The sequence below is a fragment of the Nomascus leucogenys genome, chromosome 6, assembly GCF_006542625.1.
Source record: "Nomascus leucogenys isolate Asia chromosome 6, Asia_NLE_v1, whole genome shotgun sequence".
NCBI classification, from domain to species: Eukaryota; Metazoa; Chordata; class Mammalia; order Primates; family Hylobatidae; genus Nomascus; species Nomascus leucogenys.
The window spans coordinates 95,620,035-95,641,532 of NC_044386.1; the positions used below are offsets into that span (position 1 = coordinate 95,620,035).

The 21,498-nt window shown below is 54.6% G+C and overlaps 1 protein-coding gene across 6 annotated transcripts in view; it reads left to right on the forward strand.

The window, feature by feature from the left end:
* TMEM266 (transmembrane protein 266) overlaps positions 1 to 17,208 on the forward strand; it is a 144,892-nt gene extending 127,684 nt beyond the window's left edge. For all 6 annotated transcript variants that reach the window (XM_030814829.1, XM_030814830.1, XM_030814834.1 and 3 more), the window contains 3 exons: positions 4,106 to 4,295; positions 14,468 to 14,530; positions 15,985 to 17,208. In XM_030814829.1, the coding sequence (XP_030670689.1) occupies positions 4,106 to 4,295; positions 14,468 to 14,530; positions 15,985 to 16,553 (822 nt within the window). In that variant the 3' untranslated portion in view covers positions 16,554 to 17,208. The remainder of the gene's footprint in view (positions 1 to 4,105; positions 4,296 to 14,467; positions 14,531 to 15,984) is intronic.
* The last annotated feature ends 4,290 nt before the right edge of the window (positions 17,209 to 21,498 follow it).

The window sequence follows — 21,498 nt, forward strand, 5'->3', positions numbered from 1 at the left end:
GTGTCAAGCAAAAGGGGGAAAAGCCCCTTATAAAACCATCAGATCGAGGCAGGCAGATCACAAGGCCAGGAGTTCAAGACCAGCCTGGCCAACATGGTGAAACCCCGTCTCTACTAAAAATACAAAAATTAGCTGGGCGTGGTGGTGCATGCCTGTAGTCCCAGCTACTTGGGAGGCTGAGACAGGAGAATCACTTGAACCCATGAGACAGAGATTTCAGTGAGCCGAGATCATGCCACTGTACCCCAGCCCGGGTGACAGAGCAAGACTCTGTCTCAAAAACAAACAAACAAAAACAAAACCATCAGATATTGTGAGAATTCACTATCATGAGAAAGCATGGGAGAAACCACCCCCAAGATTCAATCACCTCCCACTGGGTCCCTCCCACGACAAATGGGGATTATGGGAACTACAATTCGAGATGAGATTTGGGTGGGGACACAGCCAAACCATATCAGGCATGATCACAAATATTTATCTGATTTCCTTCCCCAAACCCCAATGGAATGATAGTAAAGAACAAAATCATAAATGCGTAAGAATTAAGAAACTATCTCTTGGACAAGTACAGTGGCTCACACCTGTAATCCCAGCACTTTGGGAGGCTGAGGAAGGTGGAGGATTGCTTGAGTCCAGAAGTTTGAGACCAGTCTGGGCAACATGGCAAGACCCTGTCTCTACAAAATATAAAAATAAAAAAAATTAGCCGGGCATGTGCCTGCAGTCCCAGTTACTCAGGAGGCTGAGGTGGGAGGATCACTTGAGCCCATGAGTACAAGGCTGCAGTGAGCTATGATCACGCCACTGCACTTTAGTGTGGCAGACAGAGTAAAACCTTGTCTCAAGAAAGAAAGAAAAAGACAGAGAGAGAGAAAGGAGGGAGGGAGGGAGGAAGGGAGGGAGGGAAGGAAGGGAGGGAGGGAGGGGAGGAAGAGAGGGAGGGAGGGGAGGAAGAGAGGGAGGGAGGGGAGGAAGAGAGGGAGGGAGGGGAGGAGAGGGAGGGAGGGAGGAAGGGAGGGAGGGAGGGAGAGGAAGGGAGGGAGGGAGGGAAGGAAGGGAGGGAGGGAGGGAAGGAGGGAGGGAGGGAAGGAAGGGAGGGAGGGAGGGAAGGAAGGGAGGGAGGGAGGGAAGGAAGAGAGGGAGGGAGGGAAGGAAGGAGGGAGGGAGGAAGGGAAGGAAGGAAGGAAGGGAGGGAAGGAAGGAGGGAGGGTAGCTCTCTGTCCATCATGACAAACTTGTCTCAAAAAAGAAAAAGAGAGGGAGCAGAGAAAGAAGGGAGGGAGGGAAGGAAGGGAGGGAGGGAAGGGAAGGAAGGAGGGTGGGAAGGAAGGAAGGAAGGAGGAAGGAAGGAAGGAAGGAAGGAAGGAAGGAAGGTTGGCTCTGTCCATCACGACAAACCTTGTCTCAAAAAAAGAAAAAGAGAGGGAGACAGAGAAAGAGAAGGAAGGGAGGGAAGGAGGGAGGAAGGAAGGAAAGGAAGGAAGGAAGGAAGGAAGGAAGGAAGGAAGGAAGGAAGGAAGGAAGAAAGAAGGAAGGAAGGAAGGTCTCTTTGAGTCTTGTCCATCAGGACAAAGAGGAAAGCGATTTTAGTGAATTGAGGGGAAATGGAGACTAGACAAGAAAGTGGTAACTGATTGAACAGAGTGGGGAATGTGTCACTAAAGTGCTCACAGAGGAGGACAGTGTGGGAAATGGGGTACTTTTCCCCTCGGAACCCCTGAGAGTCTGGGAGGAAGGGGGTGTACTGTGAAGCTGACACTGGATGGGGGTGGCTAAAGGTCTGCATGCATAATATTTGAGATCCCAAGACACCCTCCCAAATCCTGCATGACCAGGAGACTGAGCTCCCCCACCCTGCAAGAGTCAAGGGGTTTGTCCTTGGGAGAAAATGAACCAGGGGGCTCTGCATGTGGGCACTGGGTTAGGCAGGGACCTGCGGAAAGGTGGAGGGCTGAAAATGAGGATTAAATGAAAATCTTTCCCCCTAAAAGTGGGACCCTCTGCCTTATTCCCCTGCCCTACTCCCAGCACAGAGGCAACCAAAATTATAGCCTCAGGCAGGAAGCTGAAAACCTGCAGTCCCAGAGACCAAACCTGTAGACACTGACATTGGGAGGCTGTCCAGTGCCAGGTTGCTGCCTGGCCACCCTGTGGTTGGTGAATGCTTTTAGTTGTATGTGTTTTACTTTCATAAAAGTAAAATCAACAAAATATTAAAATAAATACACAATAATATCAGAAAGTGATAAGTGCAATGCAGAGAATTCAGATAGGCTGATGCGACTGAGTGCCTGGGGGGCTGCCCTAGGTGGTGGGTCAGGGAAGGCCCCTCTGAGGGGGGGCCACCATGTGATCTGGGACAGAGGAAGCAGCTGAGAACGCGGCCCTGAGACCAGCGCATGCTTGGTATCTTTACAGAACCAGAAGAAGGACTGTGTCTTGGGGTCAGGTCACGGGAGAGAGGATGAGATGAAGTTGGCCAGGTGGGCAGCGCCGGATGGTGCACGTGCTTTGTAAGCCAAGGCTGAGGAGCTCGGGCTATCTCCCAGGTGGGGTGGCGAACCATCGAGGTTTATGGACAGGAGTGTCATGATCTGACCTGGGTGTGGGAGAGTCCCCCTGAGTCCTGTTGGAGCGATGGCAGAGGGACGCAGAAGCCACGGCTGTAGGGGCCAGAGCTGGCAGTGGAGGTGGAGGGAGGCGGGATAGCTGCTGGACTTGGGGGATGGATGGGATGTTGAGGTGAGGGAAAGCGAGGAAGCAAGGAAGGTGATTGCATTTTTGGCTCCAGCTAAAATGAGATAAAAACACTTGAGGAACAGGTTTAGAGAGACAGTGAGGAGTCCTGCTTTGACCAGATTGATTTTGCAACTCCTGTGAAAGTGATACTGTCATGGAGGCATTGGCAGTGAGAGTCTGACACTCTAGTTTGAGAGGTCAGGGCTGGCGAGGTGCATTTGGGCGGCATTGGTAAGTAGGTAACCTCCTAGGCAGGGCGCCCGGGCGTGGTATTCTGTCCGCCCTCCCCACTCGCTCCGTTTAGAAGCGGTGCGAGGCATGCGGGGAGCACTAGGTGGCGGTGAAAGCCCTCCTTCCCGCGAGCCCGTGGCCAGGACCTGCAATGTCAGACCCAAACTTCTCATTGGCCCAGATGTCCCATGAAGGCCCTGGCGTGTGAACAGCCATCTCAGCCACAGACCCAAGAGGTATCTGGAAGCCTTTCCAAGAAGCTTTCCCCAACAGAAAGTAAAACAGAATTAAAATGTGTGCAGCTTTTACAAGGCGAGGTTGCTGCCTGGCCACCCTATTGTTCATGAATGCTTTCAGTTGTGTGTGTGTTTTACCTTCGTAAAAGTAAAGTCAACAAAACATTAAATTCACAATAATATGAGAAGGTGATAAATGTAATGCAGTAAATTCAAATAGGCTGCCACTCCACCTGGTAAAAAACCCTTAAGTGGAAGCAACCCAAGTCCTCAAAGAGGTGAAAATCCCATTTTACAGAAAAGGAAACAGGCTGGAGAGGTGACGGGACTTGCTCAAGGCCACAGGGCCAGGAAGCCACACGGCTTGGACTGAATCGGTCTGGTCCTGGGTGCCTCCTCGTGGGGAAAACGAGCCAGTGTTCAGACCAGCGGGCAGTGACGCCAGGATGGGGTCCCCAGGCTGGGACGCGGGCCCTGGGTGTCCTGAGGTTTCCTATTCTGAACGAGGCTTTCATGTTGTCAAGCACCCCTTGGGGTCACACATCTGGGCGAAGAGCTAGAACTGAATTTGCACCCAGGGCTCCTGACTCCCCGTCCAGTGGCCTTTCCACAAAGGAAACACATTGTGTTTCCTCTCCCGGGCATCCGTGAGATGGGGGCCAGACTGCAAGGCACCTGAGACGCAGGATCGCACAGGTTGGAAAAGGCTCCGCAACCCTAAGAAGCTCTTGCGAACCGCGATGCTGGGAGATTCCTAAGGAATCATCCAGCTGCGGGAGGCTCAGCTCAGTCCTCCCCACCCCGCCCCCATGCAGGAGCAAAGCACCCGGAGGTCAGGCTGGAGGCCCCCGCCGGCCCCTCGCCGCTGATCCAGCCCTGCCCGTCTCCCTCCGCAGTTTGAGATCCGGCAGCTGCGCGCGCACCTGGCGCAGCAGGACCTGGACCTGGCTGCGGAGCGTGAGGCGGCGCTCCAGGCCCCGCACGTGCTCAGCCAGCCGCGCAGCCGCTTCAAAGTGGTGGAGGCCGGCACGTGGGACGAGGAGACGGCGGCCGAGAGCGTCGTGGAGGAGCTGCAGCCCTCGCAAGGTAAGTCCCGGTCTCCACCCGGCCCCAGAGTGTCACGACCGGGGTCCGCCTCGCCTCCCTCTCGCGCCCCGGGACTGTGCGCAGAGTGGATGGGGTTCCTTGCAGTGTGTGCCCCTCCTTCAATCGTGATTGGGGGACACGCTCAGATCAGTAGCCTCGGTACTGCCTGTCAGAGCCCAGGAGAGTGCATGTAGTCCAGCCACCGACCCAAACTAGAAATGACTCGTCCCCATTTCATGCCTGTGGCCACCGGCGTGCATTGTGTGCGGTGACTTTCTTGTTGTATGGTTGTTGTATTTCCTGTTGTATGGCTGAGGAAACCGAGACCCAGGAAAGCCGTCCAAAGGCGCATCGCTAATAAGTGGCAGAGCCAGGCTTCCAGACAGAGGTCTGGAAGTCCTACTGGACTACCACCTACTGGGGCCCAAACAAGTCCAGGCCCGGGGCCACAGCAGCCCAGAGCCCGAGCCTTGTAGACGGTGAGAATTCACGGGACGGTGATGTTAGTGGAGATGGGAACACGAGCCATAGCCCAGGGTAGGGTCCTGTATGGAAGGGAGTTATTTCGAGATTCAAATCCCAACTCTTCTATCAGCCAGTTATGTGATGGGACTCTCTTGGGGCCTTAGTTTTGCCAGCTGTCAAATAGGAGCAGTACTGAGGCTTCCTCACAGGGCTGCTGCGAGGCTCAGAGGTTTTGGGAATTGCACGGGGCCACCCAAGCCAGGAAATGGCGGTGCTGGGCTGCGAACTCGGGCCGTGGGACCCAAAACCCCAGCTTCATCCAGGAGCCACTCTGCCTTGGCATGCCGTGTCCCCTCCAGGGCAGTGAGGACACAGCCGGGCAGGCTGAGCAGGTCGGGAGGCAAGAGGTCTGAGCTCCAGCCTCTGCCACTCCTCAGCTCCATGACTCGAAGCTTGTGTTCCCTTTTGTAAAATGGACTCGTAACTCCTGCTCTGTCTGCCTCACAGGACGTATGAGGAACCGATGGGTGTGAGAAAGCTCTGAGAGCTGTAAGGCACTGCAACACTGCAAACAAACAGCTTTTGGGAAACGGTTACTTTTTTTTTTTTTTTTTTTTTTTTGGAGACAGGGTCTCACTCCTGGAGTGCAGTGGTATCATAATAGTTTACTGCCACCTCAGACTCCTGGGCTTAAGTGATCCTCCCGCCTCAGCCTCCTGAGTAGCTGGGATCATAGGTGTACACCATCTCACCCAATTAATGTTTTTATTTTATTTTTGTAGAGATGGGGTCTTGCTATTTTGCCCAGGCTGGTCTCAAACTCTTGGCCTCAAGTGGATCCTCCTGCCTCAGCCATTGAAAGCGCTGGGTTTATAGGCATGAGCCACTGTGTCCAGCCACTCTTTTGAGAGATCTTCAGATCTTAGAAACATAGGATTTGGGGGCTAGAGGGGACTTCTGGGTCCAGCCCTTCAGCTGATGTGAGAATCCCCTCTATAACTCCCTGCCATGAGCCATGCAGCCTCAGCTCGCCCTCCTCTAAGAATAAGTTCTTCATACCTCCCTGGGGAACCCACTCCACCTCCACATGGCTCTGCCTGTAAGAAGATTCTTCCTCAGACTGCACTGAGGCCTAGTCCCCTGCCCCTGCCTCCCCACCAGCCGTGGGTTTCACGCACAGGCAGTGCCATCCCAGCTGAGACTGTTTAGAGATGTTTCTCCTCCAGGGACCGTCACCTGCATTGCCACAGCCAATCTTCAGGGGACGTGCTCTCCAAGTTCTTGCTGTACTGCCTCCTCTCAGAGCTCTCCAGTGTTTTGGTCCCTCTCAGAGTAATATCCACAACTGAATGCAGTTACTGGGGCACTGCAAGCCCAGGGCAGAAATGTTGAGGGGGCCACTACTGCTTTTTTTTTTCTAGACCCGGGTCCCCACGATGCAGCTAGTAGGCTCCTGAGTTTGTGGGGACCACTTGGCTGAGCTCATAGCTGACCCAGCCTCACGTGCTACCCACACAGCTCAGCTGAGCCACGTGTCCCAGCAGCCCGGCCTTGGGCAATAGGCTTTTTGTAGCCTCGTGCAGAACTTCGCAATCATCAGTGTTCAGCTGTAGCTTGATTCCTGCCTTTACTCCAGGGCTTGGTAGGTCCTGATTCACAACCCATTGCCAATTCTTGATTAGTTGAAACAGCCCCCTTCTTCATCTTCATCGTTCAGCCTTTGTTATGTCTGGACCTTGCCCAGCTCCCTGCCCTCTGCAGTCTCCCTTCCCGTCTGCAGTCTCCCCTCCCCCACCATACCGTGATTGTTCCAAAATCTTTCATGCCACTCCCTGACTTCCGCCTTTCCTGGTTCCCTGTGTCCCTCAGGAAAAAGCCCATGCCCCTTAGGCTGGTGGATTAGTTTGCTAGGACTACCATAACAAAATGCCACAGACTGGCTAGCACAAACTACAGAAGTGTATTGTCTCACAGTGCTGGGAGCTGGAACCTGAGATCAAGGTTGGGCACGGTTGCTTCCCTCTAGGGGCTGGGAGTGAGAATCCGTCCCAGGCCTCCCTCTGGCTCCTGGTGGTGGCTGGCAATCGGCGTCCATGGCTTACAGTAGCATCACCCTGCTGTGCCTTCATCTGCACATGACATCCTCCCTATGCACATGTCTGGTTCTAGATTTCCCCTTTTTATAAGGGCCCCAGTCATATAAGGACCTCATCTTAACTAATGACATCTGCAACTGCTTTCTTTCCAAGTAAGACTACATTCTGAGGTACTGGGGGTTAAGGCTTCAACATATGAATGAACAGGGGGTACCCATTCAACCCTTAAGAGGGGGCAGGCACATAAGACCCCTGATGATCTTGCCCCAGGCTGCTTCCCCAGCCTTATCTCCTTCCACCCCAGCTTGCCGTTCATTCTAGAGGAATGGAACAACCTTTAGTTCTGTAAATGTGCTGTACGGTCTCTGAGTCTCTGCATGTTGTTCATGGGATGGCCCAACCTGCCTACCAGACTTCTCTTCATGCTTAGAACCCATCTTAGAGTAAGCTCCCAGATCTCCACACCCTTCCCTGGCAACCTTACACTGACTCCCAGGTCCAGATCCTGCCCCGCTGCCAGAAGCGTTTGTGTGTGTCTCCCCTCTAAACTTACTAAAGGGCCTGCCTCAGCCAGGTCTCCATAGAGTTTGTTGCATTGAATGTAATCTTCAAGCTGGTAACTCATCAAAGAACAAAATAAGGCTCTCTGACATCACTTGTTCTGGTGTGGAGCCCTGCGTCTTCTCTGGGAGCTGAGGCCAGTCAGCAGTAGTCCACCCCAGAAACCCCACTCTTGGCTTTCAGCCCCTAGGCTGGTGCTTATGGAATCCATCTTCTTATTCTTTTTGAAAGTTCTTCTGGAAGGTGGGAACAACTTTTGCCCACTTCGCCTGGCTTCCTAAGGATGAAAGGAGCAGATTTACCATCTCACAGCCCATTTTTGGATCTTCCTCTGTGACAGCCTCCTGGCTCTGCCCACAGCCCATCTTGAGGCTGCACCTCACCTGGGGCTTGGGCCTGCCCCGTGTTGTTCTTTCGGCGTGTCTAAGCGCTCCCGGTACAGCCGCTCTCCACAGCAGCTCCTCTGTCTCTCTCATCAGGGTCACTGGCTTTAGAGCTAACAGCACAGCCCTTTGTCCCTCAGCCAATGACCTACAAGACCCTGAACGCCAGATGCCACATTTGAGCCCACAGGGGAGCCAAGATCTGGGCTTGGAGGTTCCACAAACAAAACAAGCCTTTAAAATCCTCCTGTACATTCTAGGAGTGCTCTGAAGCTTTCAGTCCTGCCTGGCCCTCCTGCTCCCCCTCTCTCTGCAGCCCCCATAGTGGGCAACTTCCAGGAGGAGGAGGAGGGAGGCAGGGGCAGAAGGGAGAAAGCGGGTCAGAGTCGAAGGCCACTTGGGGGAAACTGATCAGCTATGTGTCACCAGCAGGATGTCACGGGGGCTGCAGTGTCCCTGCTCACCCTCCTGGAAACTAAGGTAGGGGATATCTGGATAGGGCAGGCCCAGGCCTCCCATAGAGGTGCCAGACATGCACCCTGGGAGCAGGTGCAGATGCTTCTCCATCCAGCCCTGGGGTCCCCCTGCCCACTCTTCCCTGCTTCTTCTGGGGTGTCCCCTGGGTACCTCCCTGCTCTGTGGATGCTGTCTGCCCCAGCCTAGGCACACTGTTTCACAGCCAGCCCCAGAGCATCAACAGCAAAGCCAGTGCCTCCAAGGCAGAGGGCAGAACACAGGGCTGACAAGGGGCACACGTGATTCACAGCCTTGCATGATCCAGGAACACAGGGCATCCCCCAGCTGATCTCTCCTTGACCAGGAACTGTGTCCAGGGAGGGATTTTCATGACATTAGAAATTATGGCTGGACAAGCTGAGAGCACTGTAGGCTACTCTGGAGATGAAGTAAGGGCAGTGCTTGTTGCTAACTAACTGTGACCTTCAGGCCAGCGAGGCTCTGAGGCCCACCTCGTGCACAGGACACAGACAATCCAGGGATTAACCTACAGACATGAGCCGTGAGTCACAGAGCCTCGGGAGGGCCGTGTGTTTTGCAGGGTGGGGGAGGGCAGCCCAGGAGGGCGGGGTGCCAGCCCCAGCCGTGAGGAGGAAGCGGCTCCACAGTCTCAGCAGTTGCCAGCAGGTCACAGTCAGACAACGCCAAGCAGCTTCTGTTTAGACTTGCTCTAGCACAAATCATTTTTAAAACCTAGGCTGCAGAGTTCCAGGCTTTGGGGCCTGCCAAGTTCACAGTGCCCCTGTGTAGTCATTAATACTTCTCTCCCAAATTTATTAGTCTTGAAGCTCGCCCATAACTTATGAATTACAGCCCCTGGTGGGAGTGCCACGGATTTCACCATATATCAGAGGGAACCTTCGCATCCCCCACGCTGCTGCAGCATCCAGAGACACTGCCGCAGGGGTGCATGTGGCCAGCTTGCTCTGTGCCTGCCCTCTGCTAGGCAGCCCCAGTGGAGGGAGCTGAGCTGGCACCAGTGCTTGTCCTTGGAGAGGAGCGGGCCTGGCTAATCATGAAGGCGAGGCTCTTCACTGGTCTCCAAATGTGTGGGCCTGACCCGGACATGGGGGACCTCAGGAACCCCAGGGCTGTAGGACTAGATCTGAAAGAGCCTCAGACGAAGTAGCATTTGAAGCAACCGGAGAGACATGGGTTTAGGACTGAGGTCTGGGTTTGAATTTCAACTTGGCTTTGAACAAGTTACTTCTGTGATCAGGGCTGGCTTCATGGACGCATGACCTGTGTGGTCATACAGGGCCCTAACTTTGGTTCACTGCTCTGCTGTTACCCTCTTGAAATTCTTAATATGTTTTAAACAAGGGACCTAGAAATTATGTAGCTGGTCCTGTCTCAGTTTTAGTGTTTCCAAAATGAAACAGGTGCAGAAGTTCTTCATTGAGAAGGATTAAGTATTTAGTCATATGCACAGCTCTCATCCCTCGTATACAGTAGGTGCTCAGTGAATATTAGTGCCCTCCCTTGGTGAGGGCTGCCAAGCCATGGAAGAGCAAGTTGGAGTTTAGGAGCAGGAGCCCAAACCAGGAATCAGGGCCTTGCCCTGGGCTTTGGGGCCTGGGTCTGCACAGGGCATGTGGTTGGCGCCCCATGCCCCTCTGCCACACCACAGTCCATGCAGCCTGGCCAGTCCCCACCACCTCCAGGAAGCCTGGCGCAGCTGACTCACCACCCTTTCTCTCCACCTCTGCCTCCTTGCTAGGCAGGTCGGGGGCTCCACCCAAGGAGTAAAACCCATATAATGAGTGTTGGCACCGCTGCACTTGACGGGCTTTAGGAGGATTAGTCAAGTTGGGTTTGCAAAGTGCTCATACCCTGGGAAGAAAGGCGCCGGGCAGCAGAGAGCAGCTGCCACAGAAAGCACTGAGACTTTGGAGCCAGGGGTTCACGGAGGCAAGGGATGGCCCCGGGCTAAACATTCAGGATCTCAGTGAGTCTTTCCTGTTCACCAGCAGAGTAGGCATTTGCTATCCCCATTTTATGGATGAAGAAGCTGAAGCTCAGAGTGGCTAAGGGATCTACCTAAGGCCACACAGCACGTGCCCTGCAGAGCCGAGTTGGCCCTGCGTCTGTTTTGTTCTGAAGCCTGTGTTTGTGCCCATTCTTTCCTGCCCCTCCACGGGCTGCACAGCGCAGTCCCCTGTGGGTTCTTCCTGCATGTCTCTAGGGCTTCTCAGGGCTGAATCAAAGCAAACCCCCGGGGGCAGGGGCTTATTCTTAGATGGAAGGTGGGCAACCCCGTGTGAGGCCAACAGTGTGGCTCGTTCCCGGCCATAAACATCTGTGTCTGCCTCCCCTGCCACCCCTTCGCTCCCAGACCCCCCCGTCTCTCTGTAGGAGGAACCAGGGTGGGCAGTGAGACTTCCTGCTGAGTGTGTGATGGCTCCGTGGCTCCCTGGAGTAGCGGTGGAGGCTGGGAAGTCCCACAGGCCTCTGATCCAACCATAGTCTTCTGTCCAGTCCAGCCTAATGGCACTCAGCATATGCCAAACTCCATGCCAAGCACTAGGGAGACAGTGAGTAAAATGTGGCTTCTGCCCTCCAAGGCCCTTGGTCCCCCTCTGTGGGTGAAGACAGAACCACAGCCCAAGTGTTCAGTTCTGGAAGAAGAGGATCCACCAGCCTGCGTGACAGACAACAGGCGGGCCTGGCATCAGCACCGTTAGAGAAGTGCAGGCCAGCCTGGCTGTCAGACTCAGGCCTTAAAGCTCACTCCGAGGCCCTGTGTGGGTCCAGGTCTGGAGCCGAGGGAGTAGGGACAGGGAGAGCAAGTGCAGACTGAAAAGACCCCTCAGGGCCACCTAGGGACCTCAGCTCTGTGTCAGGCAGATCCTGGGAGCAAGTGATCTGATTCATTAAACCCACAGGCAGGGCAGGAGTCCAAAGGGTAAACCATGAAGTCCGATCTAAGACTGGTCACGGGGCCAGGGGTCCCTCAACTGGTCACAGACTTGGTGGAAGTTGTTGGTGAGAGACAGGCACTAAAAAGTGCCAGGAACGAGTCACCAAGATGGAGGCCATGGAGGAGGATGGAGAAACCGATTTCTATTTTGGACATGTTGAGTCAGAGGTAGCTGGAGGCCAGCCAGGAGTTGTCCAGGGACGGTCGGCCAGACCAGTCCGAAGCTCAGGAGGGGTGTCTGGGCTGAAGGTCACCTGGCTTAGGTTATTTTTATCAACAGCTTGCATGAAGATGTGAGCCTCCTCAATTATGTAGGCAACATAGAGAAAGGAAAACGATCTAATACCTTGGTAGACTGAGCCAGGACTCAGGATGTCTCCAGCAGGCTGACCCTCTGGGCTGAGCCCAGCAAGCTGATGTTTGCCCAGGGTGATGAGCCCTCCTTGGGGGTTACAATGAGTACAGGGTGGGGAAGGTCTGGTCTGGCCTCAGCTCCTGCAGAGAGGACCTGGGCGTCCGTGCTGGCCATAAGCTCCACATGAGTTGGCAGAGGAGGGCAGTTTCTGAACATGCTCGGAGGATGTGAGGGTGCATTAGGGCAGTGTGATCACATTGGATCTCGGGGCACTTGGCACAGTCTATTCAATAATCACGGCCTTGCAGCACAGGGGCAGGGAGATCAGTGTGTGAAGTGTGGACTCCTAGGTCTGGAGCTTTGAGAGTAAACACTAGTCCCTCCCTCCCTCTGTCCCATTCTGGTCACAGCTGGAGCCCATAGTGAAGCCTTCAAGGTGGAAAGGCTGGGAAACTAGGGAGGGGTAGAGAATGCACAGGGGCTTTCCAAGGAAAGGAGACTTCCCAGGAGGGATGTGAGGGGCTTTTTAGGTGGTGGAAGGGCTGTCATATAGACCGTGAGTAGAAATGGGCTTGTCCTTGGTACCTGTGTGGAAGGCAGGACCAGGACCTGTAAGCCTCACACATAGTAGGCATTTCCTGATTAAATGCTAATGGGCCGTTTGACCGGGAGTTGACGTCCCCAGGAGGCCCCAACTGCTCCCCGAAGGCAGGGACTCCTGGGCTCAATACATGGCAGGTGTGGGCTCACTGTGACTCCACTGAGCACAGATGAATGAGAAGCTGCCCAGGAGCTGATGACCAGAGCTGCTCCACAAAGAGGCAGGCGTGCCCTTCCTAGAGGTGTGCAGGCTGTGGTGGAGACAGCCCTCTCAGGCTGGTATCCAGGGGACTCCTGCACTGGGGACTGGCCAAGATGCCTCCAGTCCCTTCGCACTCCGCTGTGACTCTGTCACCTCTTGGAACTTCAGAACCATTGCCTGGCCCCATCACAATCTGAAAGAGCCTCGCCAGCGCCATCGGGGTACAGATGAAGAAACTGAGGCCCAGAGAGGGGATGGGACCTGCTTGAGCCCCCATGGCAGGCCAGTGGCAGCACAAGGACAAGAACTCAGCATCTGGGATTTTCTCATTTACCCTGGCCTCCTCCTGCAAGTGGCTCTTGGGTTAAAGTTTCGCTGGTCTGTGGATACTTTAGCTGAGCTCATTGTCCTACTCACGTCACATGGCCCTCTGGAGTCCCTGCAGGTGTAGTCTCAGGATAAAACCAAGATTGACCAGATCCTCCAACCTGGCCCACAGGGCCTGGGGGTCCTGAGCCTCCAGCTTGCAGGGATCAGTTACCCCTGGCTTCCCAGGGCGGCAGCCAGGCTAGACAGCATTGGCAGTACACACAGCGTACGGATGCCCAGCTGCAAGAAGAGTGTAGCTGGCTGATGAGAAGCAGGGCCTGGAGCCAGCCCGGGGCCCTCCCTCAACCCCAGCATTAGTGCAAAACACACCTCTGACTGCAGGCATTTAAAGATCAAAAGAGGCCAGAAAAGCTTTTAAGAGCCAGGCCCTTCTGTGCTGCCTCCAGCCTCCCAGGGTCAGGGCAGACTGGCTTCTGCAGCTCACAGGTGGGCCTGGGAGGGGCCCTCAGAACACAGTGGGTCTGCTGACCCCATTCTTCAGAGAAGCTCCTGGGGGTGCAGACTCGGACTCTAGGGGCAGCCCTGGAGCACTTCCAGACTTCCACAGGAGAGGGAGGACAGCCCTCCCATGCTGAGGGCTTTCCGGTGCCTGACCCCACCCTGGGCATTGCAGTCTCTGGTCTTCCTGCCACACCTGACCAAGTTCAGACCTTCCTGTGGCCCCTCACTGCCCTTGGAACAAGGCCCAGCTCTTAGGATGGCTTTTGGGGTCTCCCAGCACCTGGCTTTCCTCCCACTCTCAGGCCACTTTGAAAATCTCAACTCTCCTCCCATTCCCTCCCTGCTCCTCTCAGGAGGTGAACCAAGATTCCTTATTTACTTATTTATTTGGAGACAGGGTCTCACTCTGTCACCCAGGCTGAAGTGCAGTGGTGTGATCACAGCTCACTGCAGCCTCAACCAATCCTCCCACCTCAGCCTCCCTAGTAGTTGGGACCACAGGTGTGCACCACCGTGCCCAGCTAATTTTTAAAATTTTTTTTGTAGAGATGGGGTTTCCCTATGTTGCCCAGGCTGGTCAATATTTAAGACCCTGTTCCCACCCCCCTTGACATGGACAGCTTTTCACCTCCCCTTCTGTTATTTGCTCAGTAATTATGTACTGAGTACCTACTATGTGCAGGAACAGTGCAGGTGGTAGAGATCCCCAGCACCCCACCTCACCAGGTCTGTTCCTATACTGCATGGAAGGCTGGAGCCCTCAGGTGGATGGAGCCACAGGGGGGCTGTCTGGATGGCCCCTCAGCCCTGTGGCTGGCCGTGTATTCCTGCAAATGGGATTTCAAGGCTTCTCTACTGAGGGCAGTGTTTCCAGTGCCCTTGAGAAGTTTAGGCAATGAAGGCTCAGGCCATCCAGACAAGGAAAAGCCCTGAGAAATTATTTCCATACCCCTCATCTCAGAGATGGGGAAACTGGGGACAGAGGGGAAGGGGTCTGTCCAGGTCAGTATTAAGGCAGATGCTTCATCAGAACCTGGGTCCCCCAGCACCCAGTGCAGTCCAGCCCCTGGGGCAGGTGAGACAGGCGGTCCCCATGGAGAACCAGGAGGCAGCTCCCGTCACACACACCAAGGGCTTCTGTGAGACAGCTGCCTTCTCTTGTGGCCGTGGGGGTGGGGACAGGAGTATAAGGGGTAGAGAATGAACTTGATGCACTCACCCTTCTCGGTTCCCACCTCTGTAGAAGCCACGGTGAAGGACGACATGAACAGCTACATCAGTCAGTATTACAATGGGCCCAGCAGTGGTAAGTCTGGGTTGGGGCTGTTCTACATGTGCCAGAACCCCAGCAACCCCTAAACCCAAGAGCAGAGACAACTCGGCCTGGCTTCAAAGCATGCCTATCACCTGGTGCCTGTGAACCATAACTGCAGGCAGTGCTCAAGGTTAAAATATCGGAGCTTCAGCTTCCAGCAAACTCCAGCACTGGAGCTAGGGGTCCCCAGGGGCTGAGCCTGCAGGTGCCAGGATAGGGGTGCTCTGTGATCACCCATAAGAACTGCATGTGGAACCCTGAAATTGGAAGGGGGTTGGAATCCAGAACTCCAAGTGACCTCAGTGCCCCCCACCTGCACACACGTCAAGGTGGGCACAGTGGAGGCTGAGGTGCCACAGCACCCCTGGGCATGAGAAGCAGCAGGTCTTGGGTACATTCCTGCTGGATGTTCTTGCACTTGAAAAAAACCTCAGGGAAGCCCAGTGGTTTTTACTTATGGGAAAAATTGAATTTTAAAATAATGCTGAGGCCTGTGGTGTCTCGTTTCTCCATAGCCCCCTTTCCAGTTCTGGGTTCCGCATGCAGTTCTTGAGTTTGAATTTCACAGCCCCCAAAACCTTGTATGCTCCACTGTAAGGCTAGAATATTATGTTGGCCATATGAATAATGCATTTGAATTTTTTGTTTTCCACAATTTAGCCTCCCTAAGGCCTCATCCAATATGCTGGTTTAAAAGACCACCGTCTCCAGCCCAGACCTCTCTCCCAGTCCTCCACAACTTTGGGGAGAAACCTCCCCACCCTGCACCCTCTGTAGGTCAGCCCCGTGGTATATCTCACCTAGAGCAAAGAGCTCAGAGCATCCTCTGATCCTGTGATGCATGCTAAGCAGGCTCTGATCATCCCACCCTGCAGCCCCCACCCCTGCCAGTCCATCTGAAACTGAGTCATTCCTCAGACCATGGAATCCAAGTTCCCTGCCCTGGCACACCAAGCTTCCTGAGTTAGGATGGGCTAGGTTAGGCAGCTGTGGCAAATAACCCTGCATCTCGATGGTTTAAACAAAGCCACAAAAGCCCACTGCAGGTTGCCTGGGGGCTCTGCTCCTGGGTCATCACTGTTAATCCAGCACCCAGTTGACAGAACAGTCACCATCCTAGAACATTTGCCAGGGTAAAGCACCAGCTCATAAAGCTTCTGCCCAGAAGTGCCACAGGTCACTTCTCATGGGTGACTGGCCAAAGACAAAGCGTGTCACATGCCTACACTTGAGTTTAACAAGATGAGGCATAATTCCCCCTCAAAGCAGGGCAGTGATGTTGGAGAACTGGGAGGGAGTTCTACCAAGGCCTCCCTCTACAAAGGCACGATCTCCTATAGCCTAGCCACACTCACTGCCCACCGCCCGGCTCAGACCTGCTCTCTTCAGGGCCCCCAGGTGTGGCAGAGGTTGAAGTGTGACCAAGATCCCCTCCTACCTTGCAGACAGTGGTGTCCCAGAGCCAGCTGTGTGTATGGTCACCACGGCCGCAATAGACATCCACCAGCCCAACATCTCCTCGGACCTCTTCTCTCTGGACATGCCCCTCAAGCTCGGCGGTAATGGCACCGGCACCACCTCGGAGAGTGCCTCCCGCAGCTCGGTGACCCGGGCCCAGAGTGACAACAGCCAGACGCTGGGCTCCTCCACGGACTGCAGCACTGCCCGCGAGGAGCCATCCTCTGAGCCTGGCCCTTCTCCCCTGCCGCCCCAGCAGCAGGTGGAGGAGGCCACAGTCCAGGACCTGCTGTCCTCCCTGTCGGAGGACCCCTGCCCTTCCCAGAGGGCCTTGGACCCAGCCCCCCTCACCCGGCCCAGCCCAGCGGGCTCGGCCCAAACCAGCCCTGAGCTGGAACACAGGGTAAGTCTGTTCAACCAGAAGAACCAGGAGGGCTTCACTGTCTTTCAGATCAGGCCTGTCATCCACTTCCAGCCCACTGTGCCCATGCTAGAGGACAAGTTCAGATCTTTGGAATCCAAAGAGCAAAAGTTGCACAGGGTCCCTGAGGCCTAGAGCCTGCCATGGGCTGGGTGGGAGGAGGGGAGACAGCCATCTCAAAGCTCTCCTGGGACCCTGGAGGCTGCCAAGGGCCACATGCGGGGCCCAGGAGCCCACCTGGCCTCCCTCAGGGTGCTGCCTGCCTCCAGGGAGGCGACGCCAGGCCAGGAGGCCACAAGCTTCAGACCTCAAAGCCCAGAGCTGGCGCCTCTTCTCGCCCTGCTCAGGGGAGGGTGGTGCTCGTGGCTGGGTTTTCTTTTTAACCATTTTTACAAAAACCAGCCTGTGGCCCAGCTTCAGCAGGGTAGAGTGCGGGGGGGCCAGCTCAGCCTCTTCCGTTGCCTTCGTTCCTGACACCCACCCCGGACTCTAGGGAACAGCACTGTGAGCAGGGGCTGTCCAGCCCCACCCCTAAGCCGTCTTTCCCAGGAATCCTGGGTGGAGTCCAACACAATCATACGGAGACCACCATCTGAGCCTATGTCATTTGTCCTCATTCTCTCATTCCAGCATGAGCGTTTCTGAGTCTCTTCAAGACAAATCTAGTTTTCACCTTCACAGGATATAAAGGGATCAATCTAGAGGTGGGTGGGAGGGTCCTGGGGGCAGAGGGACAACCATTTTCCAACCTTGGCTTTAATAATAAAAACCAGCTGCACTGAGACTCCCAGTTGGTGGAGGTTTTCCTTTGCTAGCCCAGGTGAGGCATCCAGAGTGGTTCCCAGCCAGGGCACCACCATCCACCCAGTTTCAGATGCGCCCTATGAGCAGTCGTGAATCCTGGTCATTCCACCCTCCAAATTGCTTGCCCCTGGCCCCCCTCACTGCCTTGCTGAGACCCAGGCCCCTTGCTGGACTGGACTGCAGCGGCCTCCTCTTTGCACAGCCTCTGGTTTCACCCTCCCCAGTTTATCTTCCCAGGCAGCTAAGCCTCAGCGCCCCTGCTTAAAAGCCTCCAAGGGGTTTTGTGTGTATGACCATCATGTTTTCTTTTATATGGGGAGGGGGAGGGGAGTAGAGAAGACATAATTTTTTTTTTGAGACGCAGTCTCACTCTGTCACCCAGGCTGGAGTACAGTGCTGCAATCTTGGTTCACTGCAAACTCCGCCTCCCGGGTTCATTGCCATTCTCCTGCCTCAGCCTCCTGAATAGCTGGGACTACAGGTGCCCACCACCACACCCGGCTAATTTTTTGTATTTGTAGTAGAGACGGGGTTTCACTGTGTTAGCCGGGATGGTCTCGATCTCCTGACCTTGTGATCCGCCCGCCTCGGCCTCCCAAAGTGCTGGGATTACAGGCATGAGCCACCGTGCCCAGCGAGAAGACGTAATTTTTTAAAGGGCTCCCATTGCCTCGAGAGAACATTGAGTGTGACTCAGCCCCTTCGTGAGCTGGCTTGCTTGCCCCTCTGGCTGTCCTCCCATGCCTCTGTCCAGCCTGTTCTTTCTCCCCTCTACCTTGGTCTGGGTTATTCTCACCGTGAGAGTGTCCTTCCTGCCCTCACTAGGCTGGGTGTCCTTGGAGCTCCTGTGTCCCCCCTGGACTCACCTGACAGTGCACCACGTCCCTGGCTTGGTCAGCATCTGCTTCCCTGCCTGCCTCCCAGGCTGGTCCTGAAGAACAACAAGCAGGCCTGAGCCCCATTAGAACCCCAGAGGCCTGGGCATGGAGCCACTTGGGAAAGATGGCTGAATTGGAAGAAAGGGAAGGAAATTACCACGTGCTGGCAAAGAGCACCCTCCTGATTCATGGGGTGATGAACAGTTGTCAAAAAAAGTGCTAAAGGTGGCAACATCCAACTGAGTCACTCTTGGGATGTAATTAGAAGACCTACCAAGGGGAAGCTTTTGCAAAGGGCAAGAGTGGCTGTCCTGAGGCATCACCAGCAGCACTGTCATAGCGTCCATCACTGGGCACTGGGCCAAGGCCCCTACTCACATGGGCTCCTTTAACCCTTCCAGTGATGCTGTGAGGCAGGTATCACTAACCCCATTTTACAGTTGAAGAACCTGAGGCTCAGAGAGATTGAAGAAACTTTCTGAGGTTGAACTCTAATGACAGGCCCTGAAACTGGGGCCCAAATCTGCTGGCACCATGCCAGGCCCTGGGGTTCCCAGGGTTTAGAGCTTTGGGAAGCAAAGCAGTCACTTGGCTTTTGCCATTTGATGGGCTGGAGGGCATTACATGGTTTGTAATCTGTAGGGCAGAAGCCAGTGGGCTCCTTAACTGGTGATCTCCACCCACTGGACTAGAAATGGCCACCCTCCTCCTCCAGGCTCACCTTGCTGAGCTGTGACTGGCCTTCTGCAGAGCTCCATTGTCCCAGCTCTTGGGCTAGTGCTGCTACCTCACAGGCACATGAACCTGGCCCCATGCCAGGGGGAGCTGCAAGGCCGGCTGCCAGCACTCGCGTCTGCTGGGGACTCCTACTCCAGGGAAGAACCACAGGATGGGGAGGGATACCATGGGAAAGATGCTAGGCAAGTGGCAGCTGTTCTCTTCAGTTTGTCCTCTAGGAAATGGGTCTCTAGAGAGCTCCACTTTTTTTTCTTTTGTTGTTTGTTGTGTTTTGTTTTATAGGCACTCCACTTTTTTTTTTTTTTTTTTTTTTTTTTGGAGACAAAGTCTCACTCTTTCGCCCAGGCTGGAGTGCAGTGGTGTGATCTTGGCTCACTGTAACCTCCACCTCCCAGGTTCAACCGATTCTCCTGCCTCAAGCCTCCCAAGTAGCTGGGATTACAGGCGAGCGCCACCATGGCCAGCTAATTTTTCTATTTTTAGTAGGGATAGAGTTTTACCATGTTGGCCAGGCTGGTTTCGAACTCCTGACCTCAGGTGATCCACCTTCCTTGGCCTCCCAAAATGCTGGGATTACAAGCGTGAGCCACCATGCCCAGCCTTTTTTTTTTTTTTTTTTTTTTTTTGAGATAGGGTCTTGCTCTGTTGCCCAGGCTACAATGCAGTGGCGTAATCATGGCTCATGCATCCTCAACCTCCCAGGCTCAGATGATCCTCCCATCTCAGCCTCTCAAGTAGCTAGGACTACAGGTGCATGTTGCCATGCCTGGCTAAATTTTGTGTTTTTTTGTAGAGATGGGGTCTTGCCAAGTTGCCTAGGCTGGTCTGGAACTCCTGGGCTCAAATGGTCTGCCCACCTCAGTCTCCCGAAGTGTTGGGATTACAGGCATGAGCCACTGGGCCCGGCCAGAACTCCACATTTAAAAGCGGATTTCTTGGGGTATTTACAAGTTGCTGTGAGGTGAGACCCTGCTGAGCACTTGTTGTTGCCTTCATGTTGTGTTGGAACTGCCTCACAGATAGAGGCTGGGGACAGAGATAACAAGCGGTCCCCAAGTCCAGAGTCCACAACAGTCACAGCGTAAGACAGTACACACAGATGGAGGAAGCAACTTACTTGCCTGGGGACATCTGAAGGCCTCACAATGGAGGAAACATTTAAAGGCGATTTTAAAAGAGTAAGTATACCAAATCAACTCTTCTGTTTGTCGTGGAAAAGGAGAGCAGTTTTTAGGGGTAGTTTCAACAGTGAGCTACAAAACTGGCCCACTTCAGAGAATGTGAGCAGGGAATTTTTGATTGTCTCCCTGACTTAAAGTCAGTTGTTAAACCACTTAAAGGGGAAAAAAAAGGAAGGAATGTCAGGAGGAGGGTGGCGGGACAACAGTGCAAGCAGAGGAACAGCAGTGAGCTAGACAGGGAACAGGGTTTGGGAATAGGGAGAAGTTTGGTGTCAGGAAGAGGATGGCATGGGTAGGAGGGGGAACAGACCACATGACAGCAACCTGGAAAAGGACAGGTGAGGCTGCTCACCAGAGGCCTTGGATGCCAGGCCGAGCCAGATGTTCTCCCTAGAGATAAAGCGCTATGGAAGGGCTACCACAGAGTCTTCTGGTAGTTGCAGAGGAGCAGCCAGAGGGAGGGGCCCGTGCCTAGAGGAGAGGGAACAAGGCTGCACATGGGCAGGCAGGATGAAGGCAGCGGTGGTGGAGGAGACGCTGGGGACACCTGACTGATGGGACTTGGGGGAGCTGAGCGTTGGAGGAGATGCCACCATTTCCAGTCTGTGGTGTCTGAGCATGAGACATCAGGAAGGCTGTGCCTGGCACCAAGAGCATAGAGAAGGATGCCAGAGCCACGAACATGACAGTCCTTTCTGCAGACTCAAGAGCCTTCCTCCAGCCCATCCCACAGCAAGTCCTACGGTGGGGCCTGCGGGCCTGAAGTGCAGGAGATGGAGGTAAAAGCTTCGCCTTTCATGGCTCCCCTGGGCACCATATCCTACAGTTATGGCTGGCGGGCAGCTGGGGGCTGAGGGAGATGGAGCCTGAGCACTCCCTGGGAGGTTTGCAGCTCTGGGAAATGGCTCCCTGTTCTTCTGCACCCTCTTAGAGAACCCACTCTGGTGGCCCAGAGGAGTCATCCGGCTGTCCCTGAAGGGAGGGTCTGGTAACAGCCACTGTCTCCTGCTAGAACAAGAGGGTGGTAACAATAGTGACTCCCACATCGGCATTGCCTGTTGTGACAGGTGCTCTTCACAGGCTTCCCTCCTTAGCACAGCCCTGGAAAGTGGGCGCTGTCTTCCCTGCTTTACAGAGGAGAAAACAGCCATGGAATGACTCATTCAGGGGCTTGCCCAAGGGCACACAGCTAACTAGTGAGCTGTAGTGGCAGGATTCAAACCCAGGTCTGGCTGGTTTATGTGCCATGCTAGATGTGAGATGAGCTGCCCAGAATCAAACCAGGTGCCACCAGGAAAGCCAAAGTAAGAAATCAGGACTCAGAGCCAGCAGTGCTGGTGACTGGCCCACCGGGGAGCTGGGCCAGAGTCTGCAGCCCCAGCCTGAAGCCCACCCAGGATGAGGGAGCCATAAGGCCTTTCCTGAGTGGCACAACAGGCCCCTCTCCAGCTAGCCCTGGGCAAGGTTCCCAACCAAAGT